Source organism: Buteo buteo, chromosome 19, assembly GCF_964188355.1.
Source record: "Buteo buteo chromosome 19, bButBut1.hap1.1, whole genome shotgun sequence".
Taxonomy (NCBI): Eukaryota; Metazoa; Chordata; class Aves; order Accipitriformes; family Accipitridae; genus Buteo; species Buteo buteo.
Genome location: NC_134189.1, coordinates 22,396,390 through 22,422,681, shown reverse-complemented (window position 1 = coordinate 22,422,681; position 26,292 = coordinate 22,396,390). Strand labels below are relative to the sequence as shown.

The following is a 26,292-nucleotide window of genomic DNA, read 5'->3' as shown; positions in this document are numbered from 1 at the left end:
TTATTCATTCAGTGTGAAGGTGGTGCAAAAGAAGATGTGATCAGAGAAGCCTCTGATCTAGATAAATGGTGTTAGCAGGCATATAAAACGTGAACTGTTGAATGCTGCAATCACAGAACAAGTTTTCCTGTAAAACGTAGCTTGTTGCCTACTCAGTAGCCAAATTCTGGCATGTTTCTTCTGTGAAATGATCCTGTGAGATTTAAGGAGAACAAAGTCCTAAAAACAGTGAGTTGCTGGATCAAAACATTTTGTGGAAATTAAATTGAGCTGGTGGAAAAGTCTTCATAAGTACACAGAGTGCACGTTTTTGCAACTAAGTGAAATATTATTTAAGTCTCCACTAGGTTACTTGTTGCATTTAAATGCTACTGCAAAAATTATGTTGTTTTTCTTTCTATAAGCTTTGGGCAAACTGTGAGTAAAAGGAGGGGGCTCTGTGGTGAAGCCAGCGGGGCGAAGTGAGCCTCCACGTGCTGAGTCTCCTTCCTCAGCCTGCGGCCAGGAGGTGGGATGCTCACCCTCTCCCGCTTCCACCTCTCCTGCTTGTAGATGCTTTGCTGTGAAGTGACCGACCTCCTGTGTGACGCGCTTGGTCTGACTTCAGCATCTCTGCTCCTCCACTGCCATCCAGTAGCAGTCTTCTGCTGAATTTCAGGCCTTTGAGCGCCCCTGGGGAGAGCAAAGAGGCACCGAAGAATGAAGAAGAGGTACTGGGGAAAAAGTAACACTGTCATAAAGGGAATAATACAGCCAAAAACAGAAGAGAAATGAAAGAAAGAAAAAAGGAAAAAAGAACAACCAAGATAAAACGAACAGGGAGAAGGAAAAATACGAGCAAAAATAAATACATATGAACAAACAGGAAAAAAGTTATGGATGGGATAGGAAATACCAACTAAAACGTGAGATTCTGAGTCAGGAGATACAGGTCTTTCTAGCCATAATCACACAAGTTTGGGATCTGTGGCTTCAGGCAAAGTCTCATAAGACTTCCCTGCAAAGTGACCTGTGAGCTTCGTATTTCACAGGTTTTCTGCACCAAAGATAGAGATTTTAAAGCATAATGAGTCTGAATGTTCCTCTGGCCACCATTTAACAACATGACCAGCAATCTGCAGCATTTTGTAGGCGTAACTTGGAGCCTGTGAAGAACTGGAACTTGTGAGGGTTGTTCTTGCACCTTCCATTTGTGGTTTAAACCTCAAAGGGGTGCTCTCTGGCCTAATTTCATGTTTTAGGGGATTAATTCCTTTCTCTCTATAACATCACCAATAGTCCTCCTGGATGTGCTCTGGGGCTTTGTGTTTTAAAAGGGTTTAATAAATCTAGATGTAACAGCAGAGAGATTTTCTGTTGTGGTTTAAGTAAAGGTATGTTTTTAGAATTAGTGGATATAGGGCGCAGAAGCTAAAATTGAAATTAATTGGACACCAGCCTGTTCCCTTCCTTTAAAGAAAGCTGGCTGAGTGTTGAGAAGCCACATACAATAGGGTTAAGTTCCATTATTATGTGGTCTGTGAAACCATTTTGTATTGTTGTCGTCTTACCATCTGCAAACAATCTCTGCCCACCACAATCCTATACTTTACATAAGGACAGCCTGAGGATTTTAAGGAGGGACAACATAGCAAAATCATGCTTTAAAACAACTGCATGCTGGACTTTCGTGTTTAAGAAAATTTCCAAGGCAAAGGAAAGAAAGCTTTATCACTGAGATTCCAGCCAAAAAAAAACCCCGAACCACACAATCGCTTGGTGTTTCCAATCTCAGTATACGAGTTAGATTATGTTTTTTTTTATATTTCCCCAAATCTTTCTTTAGGGACTAGAAGTGCAGTTTATCTTTCTAAGCAGGGGATTTTCCTTTGTGTTTCAAAGAAGGTATCCTTAATGCTCGTTTCAGGAGTCTTTTCAAACACTTCTATTGCAATTGCTATATTTTTTAATTTGTCCATGAACTATGTAGCCACTCTTCATTCTGTGCTGCTCTAAAAAAAGCAAAATTCCCTACAAATCTCATGCAACCAGCACAAGCAGAATGAAATTCTATCCCTGCTGAAGACAGTGGGAACTCTGCTGTTGACTTTTAATAGATTTAATAATTTTCCCACCAAGTCCAGTTCGTTCTTGCCTCATACTGTAAATTACTAGTCACATCAATAAATGTAAAGCTGATGTAAAGGCAGGTAGAATTTCTGCTAAGTCTGGCCAAGTCATTTCCTTTTTTTCAGCAGGAAAAGTCAGGATTTAGCTGCCAAGAGGTATGAGAAGTGTGGAGTCTGTCTTTCTCAATATGGAGTTAACCCTTGAGCATTACATCAGTGCTTCATCCTATTAAAATCAGCACACGGGCCTCCCTAGGTCACCAAAGCTCACTCTCTGCAGTCACAGCCCATCAGTCATCCATACTCTGCCTGGAAGGATGCATAAATGACGAGCACTTTCAAAGATACCATAAATCAAATGTCCCGTGGGTAGGCAGGGGGAGAGACAAAGCATGCACTATCACATGGACTGCTTAATGGTAACGTAGATAATAAGGTACAAAAAGGTGTATTTTAATCTTACATTTCATGGGGAGGAAACAGGCCAGGAAAGCATATGGCTTTGCTCATGCGGGAGACTCTATTGCTGATACACTTTCACAGCCTTCTGCAGTCCCTTGGAGGCATAAACATAAGAGTAGTTGCATTCAGTTTTTGGAGAATTGTATTAGAGCCTTCTCTGTGCTCTTTGCAAATCGAAGCCAGCCAGCTGGCACAAAGGGAAACAGGCTATGCTCTACTTCTTTGCCCCCCACAGCACACTGAATCATTTCTCCCAATTAAGGGAAAGTTTATTTTAAAAAGACTTCGGGGATCCCTTTAGATCTTTGGAGAAAGCTAGCTGTACCATGTTTACTTTGTACCTCCTTGAAATATTAACCCCCCCCCTCACACACTCTGTCATTTTTCTTAATATAATGATTTATTTAAAAGGGTTCCCAAAGGTGATTTGTATTTCAGCTGTGTGCAGCCGCAGGGGCACAGGAACTGTAATATTTTTATACCAGTAGGACTGTGTGGCAGCTGATGTTACTGCTGATGCTGCCAGGGGACAACAGTGAAACTGGTGGGGGTCTCAGTACGGATACTTGTCAGGGGAAACGTCAGGCCAGCGCTCAGCATGGGCTTCAGGTGCGCTGTGGGGAAGGGCATCCCTTGGTAGCGGATTCATTAAATAAAGACCTGTTAGGCTTACAAGTTCAGGCGAGTAAAGCTGAGGTATGAGCTCCGTATGCAGTATGTCTGGGATGAGGGGCTGCTCTGAGTTCTGCTGCAACCTGGTGGAGAGAGATAAAGGAGCTGATGGAAAGCACAGTAAGAAAAGAAAAGGAAAATAAAAAGGGGAAAATGTCTGTCTCCTTAAACGTCTGTCCTTCTGTGGAAATGATGTGGTGATAGCTCTGTCTTGTTATTGAGTTTTCTCTAAAAATAAACTGGGATGTTATGTGAGCTCTTCCAAAATGTAACATGCAGAAAGTACAAGAAGAATTAGGACAGAGCAGTGAAGGAGAGAGAGAAAGGTCAGCAGACTGGCTGCGTTTGGGACTGCGGCTCCTCAGATTACTTGGTAATGCGTCTTAGAGCAAAAACTATGGTTCATCTGGCAGGAGACTAGCAAGCATCCCTGAAGAGCATTAGATTGACCTTTCTGATGACTAGGGTTTTCAGAAGTTGAACAAAACTGCGAGTGGGACATAACCGGCTGGAGGATGAGGAATGAATTCAGGATTGTTACCCAGCACACCCAAATAAAAATTTCTCTCAATTTTTCCAGCTTCCTCATGTTCAACCTCTTTGCTTCTCCAAGAAGTTTTTTATTTCAATTTCTTTGGGTTTGCTTCTTACACGCGACAAAGTATTGATCTTTCTGGAGTGCCCTGACAGTATTTAGTTTCCCAAGTTTAGGTATTAAGGTTTGGCCTAACATTATAGAACTTTGCAACAGAAACACATAAAATTTCGATGTGATTCTGCTTGATGGCTAGCAGCACCAGAACAAAAGATTAAATATGTAATCTAAGAGAAACGCGAAGCTTGTTGAATGGGAACTGACTAAAATTGGACTGTAAAACCCGAGGGTGCAGACTGCAGAAGGACCGCTAGATGACGGTAATGTAATTCCTACAGCTGCAGCTACTCCTGGAGCTCCTCCAGGAGCTGCCTGGGGTTTCCTAACCTCTCGGAAAGTAAAATGTTTAACTGAACCTTCTCACTTCTCCCACAGCTCACCTGAATGCCTTCATCAACCAGAAAGCCTGCAGCCACGACTTGAACTTTTACACATGGAGGGTTTGGCCAAATCAGGCCGAAGCGCTGTTGCAGGAGCAGGGAAGGTTTTCCATTCAGCCAGACAGTCACAAGGGGCTGGCTCTGCTCCTGTTTGCAGCTGGTATATCACCCTGAAAACCATCTTAAAAATAATTGAACGCTTCCCTAAAGTTACTTTTCCATGAAGGCAATTGATGTAGTTGCCTCAAAGGTATTGCACAACCGTGATCTCCAGCCCGTTCAATTCGATAACCCGACACAGCATAATCTCTGTGCTTGGATTTGACCAAGTTATGAATTTCTTCATGCCAGCACGTCCTTTAGAGGCATATTACGTAGGGAGAGGAGTGGGGGAGGAAAAAAACTGAATAAATTCATCCTAGGTTTCTGCTGGGATGGTGTACTTGTAAGAGCAGGAAGCAAGGTCAGATCCTGAATGACAAGTGGGCTGCAGGGAATATAGTCCGGCTGATGATTCCAGTTTTGTGTTCCTAATTGCCAACTGTTGTTCCATGGAGACTAGATAACCTGCCCTGGATTGATGATATTGTCTGATGTTCATGATATGCGATCCATATCATGATGAATTTATTAGATTCGAGTTTAATTTTTATTAGAATAAAATTTTCTCATTCAAAAATCTTTAATTTCCAGCTCCACAAAGGCTTTTTCTTCCTAAAATGACTTCCTCAAAATACTATTCCTCATCTGATGAGGACATCTACATCAATATTCCTAATCTGATGAGGAATAGTGCTCGTGTTAGCAGTTGTGCTTTATAAACACTTTGTTTCAATGGGTCAGTTTAAAAAAATAGGCTTATGAACACAGACTGACATGATGTGCTACACCCGATGAGAGAAATTACTGAGGAGGGAGAAATAAAAAATCAGAATGTTAACGCTCAGGAAAAAATGTGCACACGCTATGAAGATGAAGAAGACAGGAGCAAAGGTAAGAGGACTAAACAATGGAAAAGGGAAAGATGGTCTAGTAGCCAAACCACAAGGCTGTAAGTCAAAAGCTGCAGGCCTTTTGAGCTGTTTTCTCACACACCCAAACTCTGTGACTTCCAAGTCCCTTTAAAACTTCGCCTGAAGGGCTGTCACTTTTGCAAAGGGACCTGTATCAAAACACGCACTTAGAGGAATATGGACACACTAACAGTGTTGGCTCGTATTTGTTTCTTGTCCTTCTAAAACATGCTTGGAACACAGCTGGGGTCTTATCACTGTAGCAAAACACAGTTGTTTTTAATGGTGATACAATAGAAATAGGTCAGAGCTGAGTCATTTGGCACTGGCTCGTTTAGAGGCTAGACGTGTCACTAGTCTCACCCTTTGAAAATGTCAGTTCTGAAAGCTGTGGAGGAGAGGCACTGCAGAAATACAAGGTTATGATGCCACACTGCCAAAGGAAGATAAACAGGGAATGAAACAGACCCACTGTTGCATTAAATATTTAATTTAGCATCTGTTTTAAACTGCTATCAAATGAAACAATTTACGTTTTCGTCTTCATGTAGAATGTGTCTGGTGTTAAAGCACAAACCAGTTTCAAAGTTAGGTCAGACCTCTGGGCAACCCAGAAGAATTTTTCTGATTTTTAGATAACATTTATTCCATCTGGTTGTGAAATCCTAAAGGATACACTCAGCTACCTGACCAACTAATATTTTGGTTAATCAGAATGTCTGTAATTCATAAAACTTCAGCTTTCTAAGGGGAAAAAGGTGATTTGCAGTCACTTCTGTTACTTTGTCCATTTTACCAGCAGTAATTTCATAAAGCTATTATTTAATAATAGCAGTGGGGTCATTGCTTTCATTGTCTATTAGAAATCACCATTAGCAAAATGATTAAAATATTAATTTTAAATGCTATTTTCTCAGTTCCTGTGTACAATTATATCTCCTTGGATATTTTTGTTCACCCTTAAGTGGCTTTCCCATTTCTTTCCTTGCCTTTTGCAACCATAAAATATGTATTACCTGTTATTGTATTCTACATCAATAACACAGTGATGATTTGACCAAATTTTTATTATTAATTTCCTAAAATATCAATCATTTTGAATCCTTAGCATTTCTGGCCAGCAGGACCTTTCCTGAGGTGAATGTTGTATTTCTGTGTTGAAGAAAACATCTTCTATGCTGTATCCTTGCAGCCTGCCGAGATTTACATGTGTTTTTTCATGAATCTGCAAAAACAGGAAGCGGGGAAGGAACAGCAAAATAAATATCTACTTTTGTAAGACTTTTTTTTCTTTCTTTTCTTTTTCTCTTTCACTAGGGAAAGTAAGAGTCTGAATGTTAAATCCTAGCAACTGAAGGAAGAATCTCCTTACTCACCCAGCAAGTAATGCATAGGCAACAAGAGTGTGAACTACAAAATGCAGATGTGTCTTGCATCTTCCCACAAATGCTGTCAGCTGGCCCAGGAAAAACACTGCCAGGCAAAAGAGGAGAGCGGATTTATTTTATCTAGCTCAGATGTCAGCTTTACTCCCGAGTTTGAAAACATCACTGTGATATAGAGAGCGTGTAGGTGGTAGGTTTGTTTTTCTCGCTCCCCCCAACTGCCCCTAACTCGTGTCTCTGTTATTTCCCAAGTACGATGGTGGCTGCGGAGCAAAATGTGGCCTCTGTCCAACAAATCAATCTGCAACAGTCTTAATATGAAGCTCAACCATCCCAGGACTATGGAACCCAAAACAGTATTCCACCCATCTCCCATCTAGATCCCAGAAGCTGAAATGATTTGGGTAAGTAGGACCTGATGAAGAAGATGACAATCAGTGCTATTTATCAGAAAATACATGGAGGTTCTGGGCTTCTGCTGTGCAGGGCCAGCATGGCCCCCGCTGGTTGTAGATGCCTACAGCACACGCTGCTTTGCCTCTGAAACCGTTGCTCCAAAACAGCTCCCATCTTTGCTGATGATTACTCAGGGGGGTGATTTGGCTTCCAAGACTTTCAATCGACTCATAATTAGTGTAATTTATCCAACTATTGATATTACTCTGAGCAAAGTCCTGTTACCGATCAGTGTTCTTACTTAATTTAGTTGACCTAACAAGACTGAATGTCATCAAATGTTATGTCTTTTGCAATGTGGTAAACTTACTCAAGTCTCCGGTCACAGAATCATGAGATTATGTGAAAACTAGAGTTTTAAGGTGAAAGCCATCTGATTATAACTGTAAGTTAAGAACATAGAACCATTTAGGTTGGAAAAGACCTTTAAGATCATCGAGTCCAGCCGTTAGCACTACCAAGCCCACTGCTAAACCACGTCCCTAAGCACCACATCTAAATGTCTGTTAAACACCTCCAGGGATGGTGACTCAACCATTTCCCTGGGCAGCCTGTTCCAATGCTTGACAACCCTTTCGGTGAAGAAATTTTCCCCGATATCCAACCTAAACCTTCCCTGGCACAACTTGAGGCCATTTCCTCTCATCCTATCACTTGTTACTTGGGAAAAGAGACCGACCCCACCTCACTACAACCCCCTTTCAGGTGGTTGTAGAGAGCGATCAGGTCTCCCTCCCCTCAGCCTCCTTTTCTCCAGACTAAACTCCCCCAGTTCCCTCAGCCGCTCCTCACAGGACTTGTTCTCAACGTGTGCCTCGAGACCTTAAATAAAAAAAGCCTTTTTTTTTTTTTTTTTTTTGGGGGGGGGGTGTTGTGTGTGAAACACACCGGACCTGAGCTTCCCGCCAACCCACCGCAGCGACGCCTCCACACGCACGAGACAGATTTCCCCCCCCCCCCCCCGCCCCGACAAACCGCCCCGCCCCGCCTTCTCCCGCCGCCGCGCGCCGGGGCGGGGCCGTGACGTCACCGGCGGGCGCGGGGCGGCCGGGGCGCCGCAGTGCGGGCGGGAGGAGGCTGGGCCCGCGCGCACAGGTGCGGCCGCGCCATGGTTCGCTTCGGCCTGACCCTCGTCCGGCAGTGAGTACCGCGGCACCCCCCCCCCCCCGCCGGTGCCGGGCCTTCCCCTTCCTCCGTCTCCCCGCCGCCCGCCCCCCCCCTCCCGCCTCGCCGGTGCCGTCAGCGGAGTTCCGCCCCCCCACCCCCCACCCCGGGGCTGTCCGTTAGGCGCGCGCGGCTCCCTCAGGGGTAACGGCTCCTGTCAGTCAGTCAGTCAGTCAGTCCGTCCGTCCGGCGTGGCGTGGCGGGTGGGGGTGAGCCGTGAAGGGAGCCCGCGGGCGGGGGGAAGCGCCGGGCTGGCCCTGGAGGGGGACGGGACGGGGAGGGGGACCGCGCTGTGCGCCCCGGGGGTCTCGGTGCCGCCTGAGCCGGCGCGGCTGCCCGGTGACCGTAGGCTGGCGTCTGGTGTGGCCGGGTCCGGCTAGGGACGTGAGCCAACCGATAGAGTTTGGCACTGACGGAAGGACGGGGTGGTACGTAACGCTAGTAAGCGCTATCGGTGAGCTCTGGGGTGAGGGCTCGTGAGACCTTTCTCCTGCCAGAAGCTCTCTGGTGGGGCGAAGAGCTCGTTTAACATTTCTGCTGTTAAATGTTAAAGCACTGGCGTTTGTGACTCAAAGTTGTTAGGGTGAGGTTTTCTTTCAAGCTGCGGTGGATATTGAGAAAGATTTGTCGTTAACTAGGCTAAGTAGATCCAGCTTCCTGCAATTGACAGGTATTAGTAGTACCTAAAGTACTTAAAAAGTAGTTAACTTTAATTTTTACAAAAGCTAAACTTTTTTCCCCTTTAGCATAATACAGTTTAATACTTGATCAGTGCAGCTAGAGCAATGACTTTATTTTTTTTCCCCTGATTTTCCTTCTGTTAAGAGTTACTCTTGCATTCTCCTAAACACCTGGATCTGCTGACTTGGTGCTGTAGTTGCAGCCTAACTTACATCTGCTAGAAAACGTGAGCCTGAAACAATTTGTTGAACTTGAAATCTTCAGGTGGGACTCTTGCAGACACTTCAGAAAGATCCCATTTCGTTTACCAGCAAGCGGTTGGGAATTCATCCCTCAGGCTGCACTTGCGTACACTGTGCTTATCTTAGTGCTACTTGGAAAACTGCATGTTCTGCTCTTCCCCCACCTGCACCCCAATTGATGACCAGCAGGATGGACTCCATCCAGCCTGCTGCATTTTTCTCAGTAGCTGTCAGGACATGGAGTGAGCCTGAAGAATTAAATTGCTGCCCCCTGTGCAGGGAAGAGTTTAAAGTGTACTAAAATACAGTGTTTTGTCTTAAAAGTACTGCCCTTCTGTGATCAGTTACTTATTTGGGGCTCACCTCGAGGACTTCTGCACAGCAGTGTTGATAGCTCTCTATATAAAAGCCAAGCAGCACACTTGGCCTTAGTACTGCAAAAACTTAAGCACATGACATTTTGGTCAGGTGAGGAGTCTCAACAAAGTCAGCATGCTTAACTTTGTTCGTGTCAAGTTTAGTTCTTAGATTTTCCCTACTGAATAAATCAGCACATGGGTTTAGTTGCTCTTCTCTCAAAATACTGTCAGCTATGGTTTTCAAGATAGAATATTCCAATTCCTAAAGAAGGTGATGTTCATTCTGCCAGTTTTTCTACAGCTCTGGCTTCTTATGCTCCTCTTCTTCAAGGAGTGCAGCCTGCTCTGCTGCTATCTTTGATAATCTCTTGAATTGGCTTCCTTTTAAGGTGAAGAGGTCCAATTGACTAGCACAGGCTTTTCGTAACAGGAGAGTAGTAGATAAATTATGCTGCATTTATGATAAATTGAAGAAATTACTTCCCTTCATTTTATCTCAGGTAGGTGTGTCTTAGTATACATTGATGGCATGATTGGGGCTGACTACTTGAAAATGGTTTGGTTTTTTTTATTGTAAAGTCTTCAGATACATCTTTTTGAAAAGAAGCTGTGCTGTACTCTATCTTCATTTTTCATATTCAGACTGCTGTCTCCTGTTGGTATCTAATATAACAGTGTTTTTGAACATTCAGTAAAATTATCGTGAGTTAATTGTTTTTTGTTTATAATCTCTTTCAGTGGAGAAACAAGATACAACAAAGACAAGATATTGCAAGGTTAGTATCAGTTATTCTGCTCGCTTGTTAGAGATGGAAAATTATTCTTCCCTGGAAAATGTGAAATCCTGTAACCAACTGCTGAAATGTTAAGTATTGTTACGGAATAATATTGTAAACCTTAAGAGACTTTATTTGTAAGCCAGGTTGTTAGCTTGAAAGCTTTACAGAACTATGAAGATTCTAAGTTGGTCTCCACAGAATATCAACAAATGGTGATGCATTTCTGGTTATCAACGGGAGTGTTAGGATAGCTCCTTTTTCTAAACAGGGGGAGGGGGGAAATTACCTGTAATCAAATAAAGCGATAGCAGTACCCGTTACTAAGGATGCCAGAGTGTCCCATAGCACTGTGTTAAATCTCAGTAGTATGAAGCCTGGGAAAAGGGCTTCTGGGGCTCAGATGAGAAGTGAGAGCTGCAGCTCTGGTGAAGAACCAGCCAGGTGCACACTTGCACGATGGAGTTGGTAAGGAGCTGCAGAAGGATGAATAAAGATCGTGTTGTAAAGGAAGCCATTGCCTTAGCAAGGTAATCTGTCACTTGCAAAAAAAGCCAACGTTTGAGCAAGGAAGAATGAAAAGTAAAGATTGTGTAAATGCTTGGATTATTCAATCCCAGCTCTTTCTAGGAAGGCAGTCTTTAGAAACAACATTTAAAACCAGACTTCTCCTTAGTGACTACTGACTTGTATACCCAGAACTGAAAACACTGAGCTGCTTGGATGTCTGTTGTAGGAAAACCGAGGCTCACCACTACAAGGAACCTAGTGGGGTGGTACTATGAATAAATAAACTTTATACAGTGTGATGTGCTGTGAGGAAGAATCATGCTTCCAGATTTTCCTACCTCTGTTTTGACATTGCAGTTTACAGTTCTTGCAACATGGCTTTGTGCTTATGATAAAGTGAGTAAAGAATATTCCCCTGCTTTATGTTCTTAAAAGTACTAATGATGTCTTTTAAATTCCTAGCCCTCTGTGTCAAATGACATGTAGTAGATTCCTCTCCGCTCTCCAGCGTAGAAAGTGAACGTTGCCTTGTGTTTTGAGAGGTGTAAGACCTATACCAGCATGGTGGGGTCTGAGGTCTCACATGGCTGAATTACAGATGAGGTGCTCAGAACTCGAGTTCTGGACTTCTGGTGTCCTGTCTTTTGCTGTTGGAAGCATATAAATGGTTGTGCATTTGCTTGGTGAAAACTGCTATTGGCCTTCTGGATCTATGAGAATTGCACACTTTCTGCTTTGACTTCCTACAAAAGTAAAATAGGTGATACAAGTGTGGACATAGCAATTTGTTACAGGTTTGTCCCTCTGCCACAGTTCTTGGTTCTCCTACAGACTCTCTGAGCTGTGGCAGGAGCACACCTATTTCATTCAAGTTGGATTACCAAAGTGCTGGTTCTCTCTATGCTGTCCTAGAGCTCTGTGACCAGCTGGTTTCACAGACTACTCTGGCTGAAAATAATTTTTGGAAGGGTTGCTGCTTTTCAGCTAGGTTTGTTCCATCAACACGCTCACCATGCAGCTGCATGAGGCACTAGTGTCAATATGCGAGGTGGAGTAGGGGAGAGGAAGAGACCACAACAGATTGTGGTTACATCAACTGTAAAATTCTTGTGAAACTGTGTCTTTGGCAAAGAGTGTGCGCTGCTTTCTGCATTACACACAATCCCTTCTTGTTGCCTCATTTCTTCAAGGCATTGTCAACGTTAGGGGATGGGGAGGAGCAGGCATTTCATATTTGTCAGGACTCGACTCTCCTGATGTGCATGGGGTTTTTTCTGTATATGTAGTTTAGTATCAACAACTTTATCTCAATTGTATTGTCCTTTTTCTTATTTACAATCAACAGATCTGTTTACAGAGCTTCAGTTTCTGTTGTGAGATTCCTCTTGAAGGAAGCCTACCAGTGACCATTCCAAAAAGAACAAGTGATTTGAAATGACTACTTGCGTTTAGAAAACATAGGCCTCTGTTTTACATTTAAGTTTGTCATATGTATACAGTAATATAAATATAATTGATAATGATCCTTCTGTCTTCCTAGCCTGTACTCCTTTTTTTCATACTTTTCATATTACGACTGAGCAGATTCTTTATTGCTGCTGTGCTTGCTCAGCTGCTAAATGATCTAAAATACACGTCTTAATGTTCATGGGTTTTTATTCTGTAGGTCAAGGAGTGGATGAGCCGCTCTCTGCAACTGGTTTCAGACAAGCAGATGCTGCTGGTTTATTTCTCAGTAATGTGAAGTTTACTCATGTCTTTTCAAGTGACCTCCTTCGAGCAAAGCAGGCAAGTGCTTCTTCAGGCAACTGAATGTAAATATTAGCTTCAGAATTTGGTATTTATTTGCTATTGATGCAAAAGTAATACAGTGACGGAGAGCCAAAAGCTATTTTGATGGTCTTAGAAGTGCAGTTTGAGTTGTGTAGAATTCAAGAAGGCCTCGACGAGTAAGGAAATTTCAATGAGAACAGCTCAGTTAGGAAGCAATGAAGGCCAGCTTGCTTTGCAGGATGTCATGCAGTGTTGTTCTTATGGATTTGCTGTTATTTTATATGCGCATAGGTTCTTGCTAAAGAAGTAATCAGGACTTAGGGGTAACACAGACTGAAGTCAGTTTTTCTTTGAAGAAACAAAATAAACTGGCTGTGATATTGTTGTACTGTCTTATGCATTGCAGCTGTATGCTGTGTTTTTCTGAGGAATGCAGACCAATATAGGCAAGATCAAGTTTTGCTGTAAAGTCAGTACAAGGATCATTAGATGTGCAGAGAGGTTGGATTTTGGCAGGAACATAATAACACACCTCTCGCCTCGATGCATTATTTTAATAGGTTCATTAAAGAGGAAAAAATGTTAATTACTGGGTGGGATTACCTGTGATTTTGTGTGCAGGATTACGAAATACTCAAAAAATTAGGGAAACAGAACTTTTAAAGGTAGAGGCCTAGATCAGCTGCTCTAGGAAGGTCATATCTCTTGTGGAAGCTCTGTCCTTAATTCTCTCTTCTGTTACTGATGCTGTGATTTCAGGAGACCTGTAGGCTTCATGTGATTGAAACTACTAAGCGATTTTTAATAGTGCTGCTGGTAGCTTGCTTTTTTGCTCTGTTGTCTTGCTACAAAAGTCTGTGAAGCCTTGCTGTAAACCAGATCAACAAAATCTAGCGCAAATCCCTTTTTTTTTTCCTTAAAACATACATGATCAACATTGCTCATCAGTTTTGCAGCACTGTCCCATAAACTGCTGTAGCAGCACAACTTAGGCAGAAAACAAACTAGAGAGACAGGGAGGGAGGAGTGTAATAATTAGGTATTTTTAAAATACAGAACTGCCTGACAAGTCACTTCCTTTAAGTGTGTGAATGGCAGTGATTATATTTAAAAACATTAATAGTGCTTTGTAACGTTCATAAGACTGACTGTGCTATGTGCCTGCCTTACGGTAATTGTTTCTGAATGCTTAGCTGCTTGAGAGTGAGGTTGGTGATTTTTTTCTTTATGTTGGAGACAGCCTTTTCCATGAGAAGTGTTTGCACTCTCATAATGTAGAAGACAGACCTGAATTTGTCCTTTGCATAAAGGAAATGTGTTTTGCCATTTGTTTGACAAGCTATCCAGACTTTGCGGAAGCTTTTCCAAAGATGTGTAAAGCTGCAGTTTCCATTTGCTTGGAACTCCCTTTTTTGGCAGCTGCAAATCTATGAAGAAGTGTCCTTTACTACGCTGTCACTTCATAGCTCAGGTATGAGAGGAATGTACAAGTTTCCTTGCAAAAGAGGGCAGGGGGGGGAAAGGTTTTTAAAGAAACTCTTAGTGATGAAGTTTAGTTTTCCTTGCAATGTCTCCTGCATCAGCTGTAGTCAGAGTGTGTACTGGTTACTGGAACCAGGAGTGGTACGGGGTCCTCTGGCTACCACCCATAGCTGACAGCTGAACGTTCGAGCCTGAGCAGGATAGGAGAATACAGGGATGTGTGCAGAGAGTTGTACTAGCTGGGCAGGAATTCCGAGAGCTACAGGAGATGCAAAGTGAGCAGGTATAGGAAATGCGGAGAGAGCCTTTGCAGGGAAGCCTGTTTGAGAGAATAAGCCTAGGAGGCAGGGTCCGGAAATTAGCAGTGTAGAGGAGAGCAGGCAGACCAGCAATGTGAAAATAAAAAAAGACTAGTCGGGCAGACTGGGCTGTGGTGTGAAGCATAATTCCCTAAGACTTGTAAGCTTAACAGAGCATAACACCAAAGTCTACAGGGGAATATGGGGCCTACTGTGAGACACTCATGCCATTGGGACAAGAGCTCTGCAGCAGTGAAAGTAGGTTCAGAACTGAGACAGGCTGGGGCCTGAGAAGGATGAGGGGAAATCTTTGAGGCTTTTCCATGTGTAAAGTGGGGCTAATATCGCTTCTCTCACTGTGGTACTGTGAAGATTCAGGAACGTTTCTGAAACATGCTAGTATTCTAGTAATGGATGGTGTAGGAAAGGTGGGAGGAAGTTAATCTCTTCTTCAGAGCAGATTTTGGTTTCAGCACGGTAAATGAGTCACCAGCCCTGCAGGTATTGAAAAGCCGTGTAGATGTGATGCTTAGGGACCTGGTTTAGTGGTGGACTTGGCAGTGTTAGGTGAATGCTTGGACTCAATGATCTTAAGGGTCTTTTCCAACCTAAATGACTTTATGATTCTATGTTAATATTTACAGTTCAGAGTATGAGTTAGTTCAGAGTATGAGTTAGTGCTGAGTAGGTGAATGTTGTCTATTCTATGTACTGAACAAGATCTTGGTCCTGGAGAAATTTCAGGGTGTAATCATTCAATTAACTGTACTATTTATATATACAAGGAAATTGATTCAACCCTATCTGAATTTTGACACTATTCTATGACAGATATTTAAAATTGCAACATAAAGCCTTTCCTAAGCAATACACATAATAGGTCATAATGTCTTGTTAGTACAACAAGGCTGCTTATTATTTGCCGAAATCAAAGGAGCCTTTTCAAAATTAGTTGTTTGAATGTCAGTTTGATTGGATGTGGACATTTGCACAGGACTTCCAGCTGATATTACCAGTCATGACTGTATGTGAATCCAGTACAGCCTTCACACGTTGATGCATATAAGAACAGGAGCAGGTTAGCGGTCCTTTAGTTCCCATTGCTGGCTGTGGCAGCCAGACAGCTGTATAATACCCAACACGCCAGAACCTGTATTAGGCAATACTTTTTCCAAAGTGGTATCAGAATTTCCTCTTGATCAGTTGTCTTGCTCTCCCTGCACCCCCAAAATCACATGCTTCCTTGGAAGGAAGAAAAGATACATAGCACAAAACTCAAGACATGCAGGCTGTTGTTAAAAGCAAACTAAACCCTTTGGATTTTCTCTGTCTCTTGGCCATACTATCAAAAGACAGGCGAATACAATAAGTTAGATTATTTTTTTTCCCCAAGTGTATCATCCAGTGCATTTCTCCCTCGTAACATCGAGGCCGACACTTCAGTACGTTGGCAGCAAACACCCTCCTGCCTCTTAACTGTTTCAAGAGTATTTGGTTTCTGAGGTGCACTTGCCAGAAAGTAATTTAATTTTTAGATGCTATGTTTCTCGCAGTCAGTTTAACTGATCAGTTTTCAGGAACGTACTGCTTGTGAGTCTGACTCAGGTACTACCTATAAAGAATGTAGTTGGCATGATTGCTTTGTGAGTAGCAGTATAGTCAAGAGAAGATGTGGCTTTTATCTCGGTAAATTGGTAAATCCTGCTGCTGCTGTGCATCTTGCTGCCCACCTTTCATGGGTGCTAAGTGACTTCAGCTTCAGGCCATATATCCAATTCTGACAGACACTACTAGCTGAAAAGGATTTATCTTGTTTGTTTGGGTTGTTGGGCACTACTAATGTGATTCACGTTGGCTGTGGTGTTGTAAGATGGTCTAGCTGTCCCATGAGAAAACAGCCCATTGACATGACTGTATATTCACCTTTTAGACTGCTGCCACAATTCTAGGAAAAAATAAGTTTTGCAAAGATTTGGAAATCAAGTATGATGCAAGACTTCGAGAGAGAGTAAGTGCCAAAAGAGCTTGTTTTAATATTGAACTCTGACCCATTTGAAAATGTAACTTACTGCTGATGGATATCTTGGCTTATTAAATGGTAGATTTAACAGTGGAGAGCACTATTTGATGTGGTTTTAATCACTGAAGAGTCAACTCTTCACATCAGGTACTATAAATTGTTTGCCTGACTGCAGAATTGTGAAGCAAAGCCAAAATTTAGTGATTAGTGCTGTAACTGTGATGCTCTAATGATATAATTCCCTCTACATGTAAATCTTACCTTACTTATCTTAAATGTAATAAAAAGCTTAGCTCTGTTTGGTAACCCCATGTGTAAAGTGTTAAAGATGCTCCCTCTGCCTACCTGCTCAAGCCTGATGGCACAACCTGATGTTGTCTTTTTAGGAGTTTATACCTTTTCATTTGCACAAAGACTACTGAAAAGCTTTCTGCTGCCCATGGAACAGTCTGATTTCCTGATTAGCCTCTCTGCCTGATAACAGGCATAATTGTACCTCCTGTCTGTTTTTAAGTATGTCTGATCAGAATAAACTCGGATGCTGGCTGTTTCTGCTAATATGAATCACCCTTCAGATGCTACACTGAGAGTGTCAGCTGAATTTTAAATAAGGAAATGCTACAAAACCAAAATTGGGATGGCATATTGCCAGCAGGCAAATAAGTGTTTAAGGAACAGAACACAATTGTAGCATTTCCTATATGGATCTTCTTTTTCTGTCAGAAATTCCAGTTCTTCCCCTGAAACCAGCAAGTTAAATGCCTCCCCATCTTCTTTAGTTGCTTTACCACCTGATGTTTTTTTAAAATATTATGGGTCATGATACAGAATTTTAGAAAGAATAATCTTAAGTCTCTGTTACTTTTTTTTTAACCCTTTCATGGCGTTTGTATGGATGTATAGAAATGCCAGTACAGTGTCTGCGAGCCACAGCTTGTAAGTCACTACTCTCGATAACTGGAATTAAGTTTGAATTGCATGAAAAGAAGCAAAGTCCTTTAAAAGAACATATGTTGTTGATCCTATTAAGAAAGTATTATTCTCTAAGTCTGGAAAAATCTTTAAGATTAGGATTTAATTTTCAGTTGTTTCAGAGCACTTATTTCTTTGCGTCTGTCTTAGTGTTCTTAAATTGCCAATATTTTGCTTTAGAGAAGGGATTGAGAGGCTGAAGTAAATGTGTTTCAGTACATTTAAATTCTGAAGACTGTAATAAATTAGTTATTATGGCAGCTAATTGCATATCCACAGCAAGTGGATAGTGACATAGAAGTCAAAAAAGCCTCAGTAATGAGTACGTGTCTGTATCCTAGTAATCAACATCTGGATTTCTGTAATGCGTGTAACTGAGTGTTTGACAGTATAGCATCAGCTCTTACTTTCTCAAAAACACTCATCATAACTGCAGTGTTTTCACTGTTTTCAGACATTCCAAGGAAAGACCAAAGCTTTCCATTTGAATGCATTTTTCATCTGTTAGTGACAGTGAAGTATTAATGTTCAGAGAGAGAAGGATTAATCTGTTTTACCATTGTTAGAGATGTGCCTTGGAAAGATCTTCAAGGTCAAAAATGGTAATGCACATCCAAGTGTATGTCCCCTGTAAAAAACATTACAAGTGATAAATACTATGTTTGATAATGTGACTTCTAGTGATCCAGAATAACTACCTGGTATGTGTGAGTTCTTACTGCTGTTTCTTGTACGGGCCTTGCTTTTGGAGGTCTCAGGAATAAGCATGTCATTGAAGATAGTTAATTGCATGTTCTCCGAGTCCATTAGCGTATGTTTTTAAGGTCGTTTTTTTTCTACGTTGTTTTCTGAAAACACTGTCCACAGGAGTAATGTGCGTCCTGAAAAAATGGGGGGAGGCTTTACTGTGTATTTCTAATAGGTAGAGTACTTGTGTTTTTTCATCTTTTTTTTGTCTTTTTCAAAAATTCTGATTTTAAAATGGACTCCTCCTCTGTTGTGGAGATTTCAGAGGTCTGTAGAGAAATTACTTGTTTCTTACTTATGAAAAGTAATTCCCTGTAGTCTTTCTGCAAATGAAAAGTAAATGGGGTTTATCCTTGTATGAACAGCTACATACAGAGGTGTTTGCAGTGTAACCTCAGTTACAAAGACACTTGAATTTTGTATGCTAAGAATGAGTGTCAAGAATGTAGGAAAAAATCTTGAGGCAAAGATCAGGCTGAAGGTAGTGTTTTGAATGTTAGTACTTTAAATGAGATGCTGCTCTTAATGTATTTCTCTACCCAGCATATATCTATGCTGTAACTTAAATAGCAGATAGAAAGATACCTCCTCCCCCAATATTGGAATAAAATGTAAAAGGTAGTTAAGCCTGCACGTTACACTTGAGAAGGCAAGAAAACAAAGCTGTTAAGAGATGTTTGCATTGGAAGCGGTACTGGAGACTTGATCTGTCTTGCTAAACCCACTCTTTGTAACTTGCCTCTTACAGAAATACGGTGTTGCAGAAGGAAGGCCTTTGACTGACCTTAAGGCTATGGCAAAGACTGCTGGAGAGCAATGTCCTTCATTCACGCCTTCTGGAGGAGAAACACTGGATGAAGTATGGTATTTATTTATTTGTGCCCTACTTTCTAGGCCATTCTATCAGTGCAGATGAAGCTATTTTATACTTAGGAACATCTTATTGAGAGCTTAGCCCAACTGAAGGTAGATATTTTCTAAGCTAAAAACACTGCTTGACCTGATTACAGTGGCTGCCAAGTAGGGAATCTCTTTAGAACTAAAATATTGATTTTGAGATTGACTCCTCATGAAGCTGTCATTTGCAGAAGGATGATGGCAATTATTCTCAACCTTGGCTTTGGAGTGCAGAGGAGTTTTTACAGTGTTCAGTAACTTAGCATTGATTTCTGAGACTTGTCTGTGATAAATGTTTGTCTTTTAATTGAAGCAGTTATATCAGATTCCTGAAAGCTGAAGTGTCTTGCATTCTTCACAACGTACTCTTCTGACCTTTCTCTTTAGGTAAGAGAACGTGCAAGGGATTTTTTTGAATTTCTGTGTCGGCTAGCTGTTGAATTGGAACAGAAGGAGCAAGACATGCATGGTGCAGCAAGCAGAAGCTCAGGAACAGCTGAAGAACAGTTAGTTTTCCCTTGGACAAACCACTGTAGTGAAGCAGAACTTAGCTCTGGTAGCAGTGGAACTTCTGAAATATTAGATGCCAATATATTAGTGGTGAGTCATGGAGCCTACATGAGGAACTGGATCGGTTATTTTGTTTCAGATCTCAACTGTACTTTACCAACAAATTTAACAAAGTCTCAGTTGTCTTCTGTCAGTCCCAATACAGGAGTTAGTCACTTCATTATAAAACTTGAAAATGGAAATTTGTTAAAACCTGAAATCACATGTGTTTGTCTTAATCAAGACTCTCACTTAGTGGATGTGGGAGCTGAATGTGTAGCTCCAAAAGTGTTTTAAGAGTCTTTGTAGGGGGAAGTGGTTTTAGGTCACCATTATACTAAGCTTGGGAAAGGTATCTGTAGTAATTACTGAGATTGACTGGAGTTATTGACACTAAACTGCAAAACTGAAGACAGGCAACTGCTTACCATCTTAAAATAACACAATTTGCATGGTCCTAGTGCCCGATATAAGTTGGCACTAGAGAAATAACACAAATGTTCTTTATGAACAGAAACATACTTCAGTCACTTGCATATCTGCTCCTAGAGTGCATATTTTTAAAAACTACTTTTCGTTAGTCCATAGTTATTTTGGCTATCTACAGGTAAAAGAGTTGGGGAGGGGAGAGGGATGGCACCTCAGAGACGAGCTATACTGTATTCTTGTTTTATTACAAAATGCTATATTGTAATATTAAACATATATGTTGTCTTAAAATAACTTTTTTGAATGCAATAGTATAACCTAAAAAGGAGCATTGCCTAGTGGAAAAGGTTTGGTACAGAGTCAGGGGAGGTGTTCCTGGCTCTGATACTAAATAGCTGTGAGACTCTGGGCAAATCTCTTTTCCATTTGTAAAACAGGGATGATGATATACCTACCTCGCAGGAATGTTTTGTAAGAAACTGTTAGTGTTGTTCAGACCTCTGTTAAAGAGTACTGTACACAAACATAACGTATTTATTTCTAACTGTAAGCAGGATGAGGAACCTCATATTCACATAGCTGAAATAATGGTCTCTCTTCTGAAAAGGAACCTTATCAATAGGGTGAGTTGTACCCAACTAGAATCCTGTTGTCAGTTGCAATTGTACACTTGATGGACGAATATTTTTGCCTAGAATTAGGCAAGTTTGATTGCTTTATGATTGCTTATAGTTGCTGTTAGTACTGCATTCCTTCCCCACTGGGGTGTTTGTAGTGTTACTGTAAAAGCTTATCTGGTATATGTTATTTATAATATCCACATACTTTTTCTTCATTTGCATATTTTAAGCCTGTTTAAAAAAAATAAATTAAAAAAAAATTAAAGGCTCCTGAGTAGAGCTCCATTTTGTTTGTATTTCTTTTGAGGTAAAAATCTGTGTTAGTATTACTCTGTGAAGCTTTGTTCAGATGATATAACTTGCTTTTTTTTTTTCCCTGAAAAACCCCAGGCTGGTCTTTTACTGTGAAAAAGAGCCCTTTTTAGGGCCGATGGATCAGTGCTCTCCTGACTTACCTGGAAGAGCCCCTGACGTTAAAATGTTAAGGACATAGTTAAATTGCTTGCAACTGTACAAAATTAACTGTTTGACTGAAGTTGTAGGTTTTTGTAATTTTTAAAAATATTCTGTCCTGTGTGCTTTAAACTACTTGGCTTCTTTGCCTTGAAGCAGCAACTTGAATTTTGAGGAGGAACTTAACTGTGGCCCTACTGAAAAACAGCAACAGAATTACTTAATCTGGCTGTAGTGACTTTGCTTTTTCAATTCGTGTGGCTGTCATTCAGTAGGGAAGTTCTCTTGATTCCTACCTGCACACAGAACAGGGATCTGCTTCCGTTCTCCGTGCTGTTCACCCAGTGCTGGTACTGCAAAAATGCAGAGAGTGAAGCAGAAAGTGTTCAGCCCTGCGGTGACTGGAGGTACTCTTCTGAGGTAGTGTTCTCCAGAAGCTGGAAATGAACCTGAGGCTGTTTACTTGCAGTGAGGCTTGTTTATCTAGCAAATACCTGTGAAGCCATCTGCTGCTGTGTCTGAAAACTCGTCCATGGAGAGGAAAGCGGCTTACCTGATGTGTTTAAAAAAAAAAAAAAAAGTATACTAGTAACTGGTGTCAGCAAGGATTCAACTTCTGACACATTCTATAATGTGAATGACTGGACACCCGTAAGTTGGGTTACCAAATTTAAATTAGAGTTTTGTACTGAACTTCTGCATTGATAGGCTAAACTTGTTACTTACTGATCAGCTGGCTTCCTTCCATTTCTTTACAGAAACAGAGGAAAGCTGCTTCATTATGGCTCCTCTTTCCCCATATGAGGCAGTTCATAAATGTACAGGTGTTATCTGGGCAAAGTTTTGTGGCTAGGGGTTTTCCAGCAAACATGAAAACTTCATAATATAGAATCCTGGGAAATTTAAGATATCTCAATAACATAAAAACAAGCTTTGGTCAAAATGGCTGTATTTCAAGTTTCAATTTTCTGTAAGCAGCCTTTGTTCAAAACAAAGGTATTCTTAAGCAAAGTGTTTCAGTGTTACTCAGAAATACAGATTTCTGAATTCAAATAGTGACAATAAAATATTTAGAAAATGAGTAAAATTTTTTTCTGAGAAAGCCAGCCAACTGGAACAAACCTTGGTTGGCTAACCATTAGTGACATTATGCACAATTACCACCCAAACAGTAAGTTTGGGTTTGTGACATTAAAAAGGGCCTGTTTCAAATCAAAAGCAGAGAGATGACAGTGGTAGCTTGAGGAACTGCTCAAGACTTGTTTAAAAGTGTCCATAGCTCTTTTTCACAGATAAAAGAATTCATTCTTAATACACTAAAGGAAATAAGTTGGTACACAGGAAAGAAAAATTTGCACAGACTCCTTGAGCTTCTTGTGAAATGCATCTTCCTAGAGGGCTCTGCAATACTAAATTGATGATCACAGCCAAAGAAGGTAGAAAAGTTTTAATTAACGCTACTAACAGAATTAATGGCAGAGGGTGGGAGGGGAGTTCATTCTTAATTTGCCTGTCCCTGGTTGTGCCTGTTTATTTCAGGAAGGCTAGTTATGTAGCAGGAGACTATCCTGTTGGTGCTTTAAATAGCTTGAACTTTCCTGTAATTGCCATGTCCTGAATTTGGTCAGTCATTCCATTAATACTTCTTGGAACCAGAGTAACCAAGTTGGAGGTGTGCATCCTTCATCAGCTAGAAAACTAGTGGAGAACTAACATGTTTTCCTCCCTAAGTCAGTAACTTTTGTCAATTATTTCAAAACACACTATGGATTTGTGCGCTTCCCTTAGTTTAAAAGGCTTCTTTTTCTTTCTTGCCTACCCTCAAGCAGGTTAATTAACATTTTGCTTTTGCTGGTGAGGTAGATGTCTTATGGGAACATCTACTTATTTGTTAAATGCTTTGCCGCTTCTTGGGTAATACTCTTCCCGTAGGGATTTTTGACTCTTCCTCTATAATGTGCTTCACCTCCTTTTGATGTATTTGTAGGTGGTTAAAATTTAGACCCATCCTAAGAAACCTGTCTTTATGATTGTTTTCTTTTAGTTATTGTTAACAAATTCTTTTATCTTGTGTTCACTCTTACATAGGGCAAGCAGAAGGTACAATAGTGTCTAACGGTGAAAAATGTCAAAGGGCAAAACCATTCAAGTTTTCTAAACTGCTCCTATGTTAATGAAGTATTTTTCAGTGAAAAACTTGAGAGCCAGAATCTCCTAATTAAGCTTTGTAAAACACACTAAATTAGTGCAAACACATCTGCCAGTGGCAGGGGGAGTATAAGCAGTCAAGTGTGTTTGGCAGTTCCCCTATTGTATTCTTTGTCCATGTATCTGTACTTGGCATTGCTGGAGACAGGATACTGGCCTAGGTGATTGTATAGCCTGCCCTAGTAAAGTTACACTTTTTATTTCAGATGTAAGCATCTCTGTGCATTAAAAAGCAAATCAGTGATTTTGGAAGCTTCTGAAGTTAATCGTAAGCCTTTTTTCTTTAAGTCTGTGTATAGTACTGGTCTTTTTAAGTCTTTGAATCGACACTGAGATTAAATCTTCTTCCTGCTCTTTTAATAAAGTGTCTCGTGTACATTTGTACAGTAATTCCTTACAGTTTATTGGGATCATGGGAAAAGAGAGCTGCAGTTATAGATGGTTCTGTTAGGAATAGTAACAGAACATAAATATTTGAGGGATTACTCAGTAGTGGGCAATGAATGTTTTGTCCTTGTGAAATGCCAGTCTGTAATTAGCAGCAGGAGACAAGGCCTTAACTACAGGGTGGATTTTCAACAGTAGCTGCCAAGATGAGGCTGTGAAAGCAGATCAAGCTGTTAAACACATTACCGGGATGATAAGAATTTCAAGTGATAAGAAAAAGGTACATTCTTTTTTAATACCTTTGTAGGAAAATAGTGCCGAAATAAATGTTAGAAACATCTCAGCTTGCCCACATAATGGCCTGTAGTCAAATCTGAGACGACAAATGTGTACTTTAACATGATCTTTTAAACTGGTGAAGGTTAAAGTAAAAGCTGTCTTGGCAGGCTTTTTCAGCTGAACAATAGGGGAAGAAAAGGTGACTGTGGAGATCACCGAGATCAAGAGGAAATTCAGTCTGCTCCTCCCTAAGCTAATGTTTTCTTCTGTTGAAGAGTCCAGTGGTATTCTGCTTGCAAAAAAGCAGTGCTTCAAAAGGTAGGGGAGTTGTGGCCTCCCTTGATAAAGTTGTTGTTCATGTTTAAGCAGTGCTTTACCAGGTTGGGCTTGATTTGGAAAAGGTGAGACAGGAGAGACAAAGAGGAGTTCAAAGTTCCCTGCATGGTAGCACACTTGTTCCTCAGTTTTGGCTTCACCAACATCATCTCCTGGCAGGTCTGCTAAATGTCTCGCAGTCACCAGGCATGCACTTTGGCAGAGTGCGCTGGGAGTATCACAGTTTCCTTCCTCTAAAGTATCGGCCCTTTTTCAAGATATTTGCTCCATTCCCACAGTTCTCTGGTGGGTTTGTTTTCCAGATGCAGTCCTGTCTTTGCAATAGAAGGAGTTGGGGTTCCCCCCCGGCCTTTTTTTTTTTTTTTTTTTAAGTAGAGAATTCAGATCAGATGCATTCTCTATCCAAGTTTTTGGTATTTCATGAGACTGCCTCAGATCCACAGCCCACATGCATAAAATATGTCAGATTTTCCCCAGATGTGTCCCTCTTGTGAGGGCTTTGGTCATGAGCCTGAGGTTTTTGGATATATAGTAATCCCAGGCAAATGGCAGCTGCATGAGCACAAATCAACTGCACAGTATGTGAGCTGTTTCCCTGACGTGTGCAGATATGCCAGACCCACTGTGTGGATGGTCTGTTTGTGCACGGTAAATCCAACGCTGTTCAGGCAGGTCTCCTGTGCTGAGACAGCTCTAGTGTCACTTGGAAACACCTCTGGGATTTCCTGGCATGCAGGGAGCCCCATGAGAGTCTGCAAATGTCCTACCTGAACACCAGAAGCGCTTAGTGGGGCCCCTGAGAGCACAGTCAGAACAATAGCAGAGGCCTTGAGAATATGGGCACAGGAGGATACCAGGATAAAAACACAAATCCTGAATAGGCAACTACTGGTCACTAAAGGAATGCACTTGAGCTCCAGGCAGAACCCCGTTTGGGGCATGATTGGATGCGATATTCTCTCCCTCTGATGCCCAGTTGATTGATCAAGCCATTGCTGAACTGAAGAGGGGTGATGCACTAGACTTGGCTGTGATAAGTCATGAATATATTTTGGAAGAGCTAGCTATTGAAAAGTGAGTTTACTTAAGTTAAAAGTTGAGGCAAAAAAGAAAGTTTTATTTCAGAAGGGCAAGAACCACAGAATTAGTTTAATAAGGTCAGCTATGCTTAAGAATAGAATCATAAAATTAGTTTAATAAGGTCAGCTATACTTAGGAATCACAAAAGTAGTTAAGGTCAGCTATACTTAAGAATCACAAAATTAGTTAATAAGGTCAGCTATACTTAAGAGCCTTAAATGGGCTTAATATGGAAGAAAGGGGGGAAAAGCTTTGCTTGTTTAAATCAGAGATGTAAAAATTACCTGGAAGTTACATCTCAAACATGCCAACATTACAGGGAGGGTCTCTAGGCCCAATTAGATCAACAATCATCTCAGAACAAATTACTGATTCTGGGAAGAGAGCCTATAAAGAGTAGAAAGAAAGTGGTATCATATAGAATATTGTATCTTAGATATGAAACGATGAGAATTTACAAAATAAATTAAAACAAGTAGCAAAACCATCTTGAGATATATATCAAAATAGAGCACAAGAAAAGGAGTAACAGAAATGTTGCAGTGTGTCGATGGAGTAGAGATTAGATAGTCTTAAATTACATCCCCAAAATGCATTATTTCATTTACAGCAGTATTGAACACAAGGGTAAAAGAGGATGGATAATGGGAATGAGAGTAGGGAAAATACCACATTTAAAGCCAAGAATTAAAGAATTTAATATGCTCCTGTCAGGGGAAATGACTAATCTTTATCCCAGAATTCTGAAAGCACATCTAAAATTACACATCCGTAAGCAACTATTTTAAATAGATCTGTCAAGTTGGGTGTGGAACCATATGACTAGAGAATAGGAAATAAAATATTTTTTATTTGAGAACAGAGGACAAAGTAATCTTACAGAACTGTTGGTTTAACC

The 26,292-nt window shown here is 41.0% G+C and overlaps 1 protein-coding gene across 4 annotated transcripts; it reads left to right on the top strand.

Annotated features, from left to right (window-relative positions):
* Positions 1-8,148: 8,148 nt before the first annotated feature.
* On the top strand, positions 8,149-20,934 carry TIGAR (TP53 induced glycolysis regulatory phosphatase). Of its 4 annotated transcripts, none has more exons than XM_075051652.1 (6): positions 8,149-8,271; positions 10,316-10,353; positions 12,530-12,651; positions 16,348-16,425; positions 18,905-19,015; positions 19,441-20,934. In XM_075051652.1, the coding sequence occupies exons 1-6, from the start codon at positions 8,240-8,242 to the stop codon at positions 19,897-19,899; spliced, it is 840 nt and encodes a 279-aa protein (XP_074907753.1). In that variant the 5' UTR covers positions 8,149-8,239; the 3' UTR covers positions 19,900-20,934. The 4 variants fall into 4 exon arrangements, with proteins under 4 accessions (XP_074907753.1, XP_074907758.1, XP_074907754.1 ...); XM_075051657.1 differs by having other exon boundaries at positions 18,905-19,020; positions 19,441-19,668; XM_075051653.1 differs by lacking the exon at positions 16,348-16,425.
* The last annotated feature ends 5,358 nt before the right edge of the window (positions 20,935-26,292 follow it).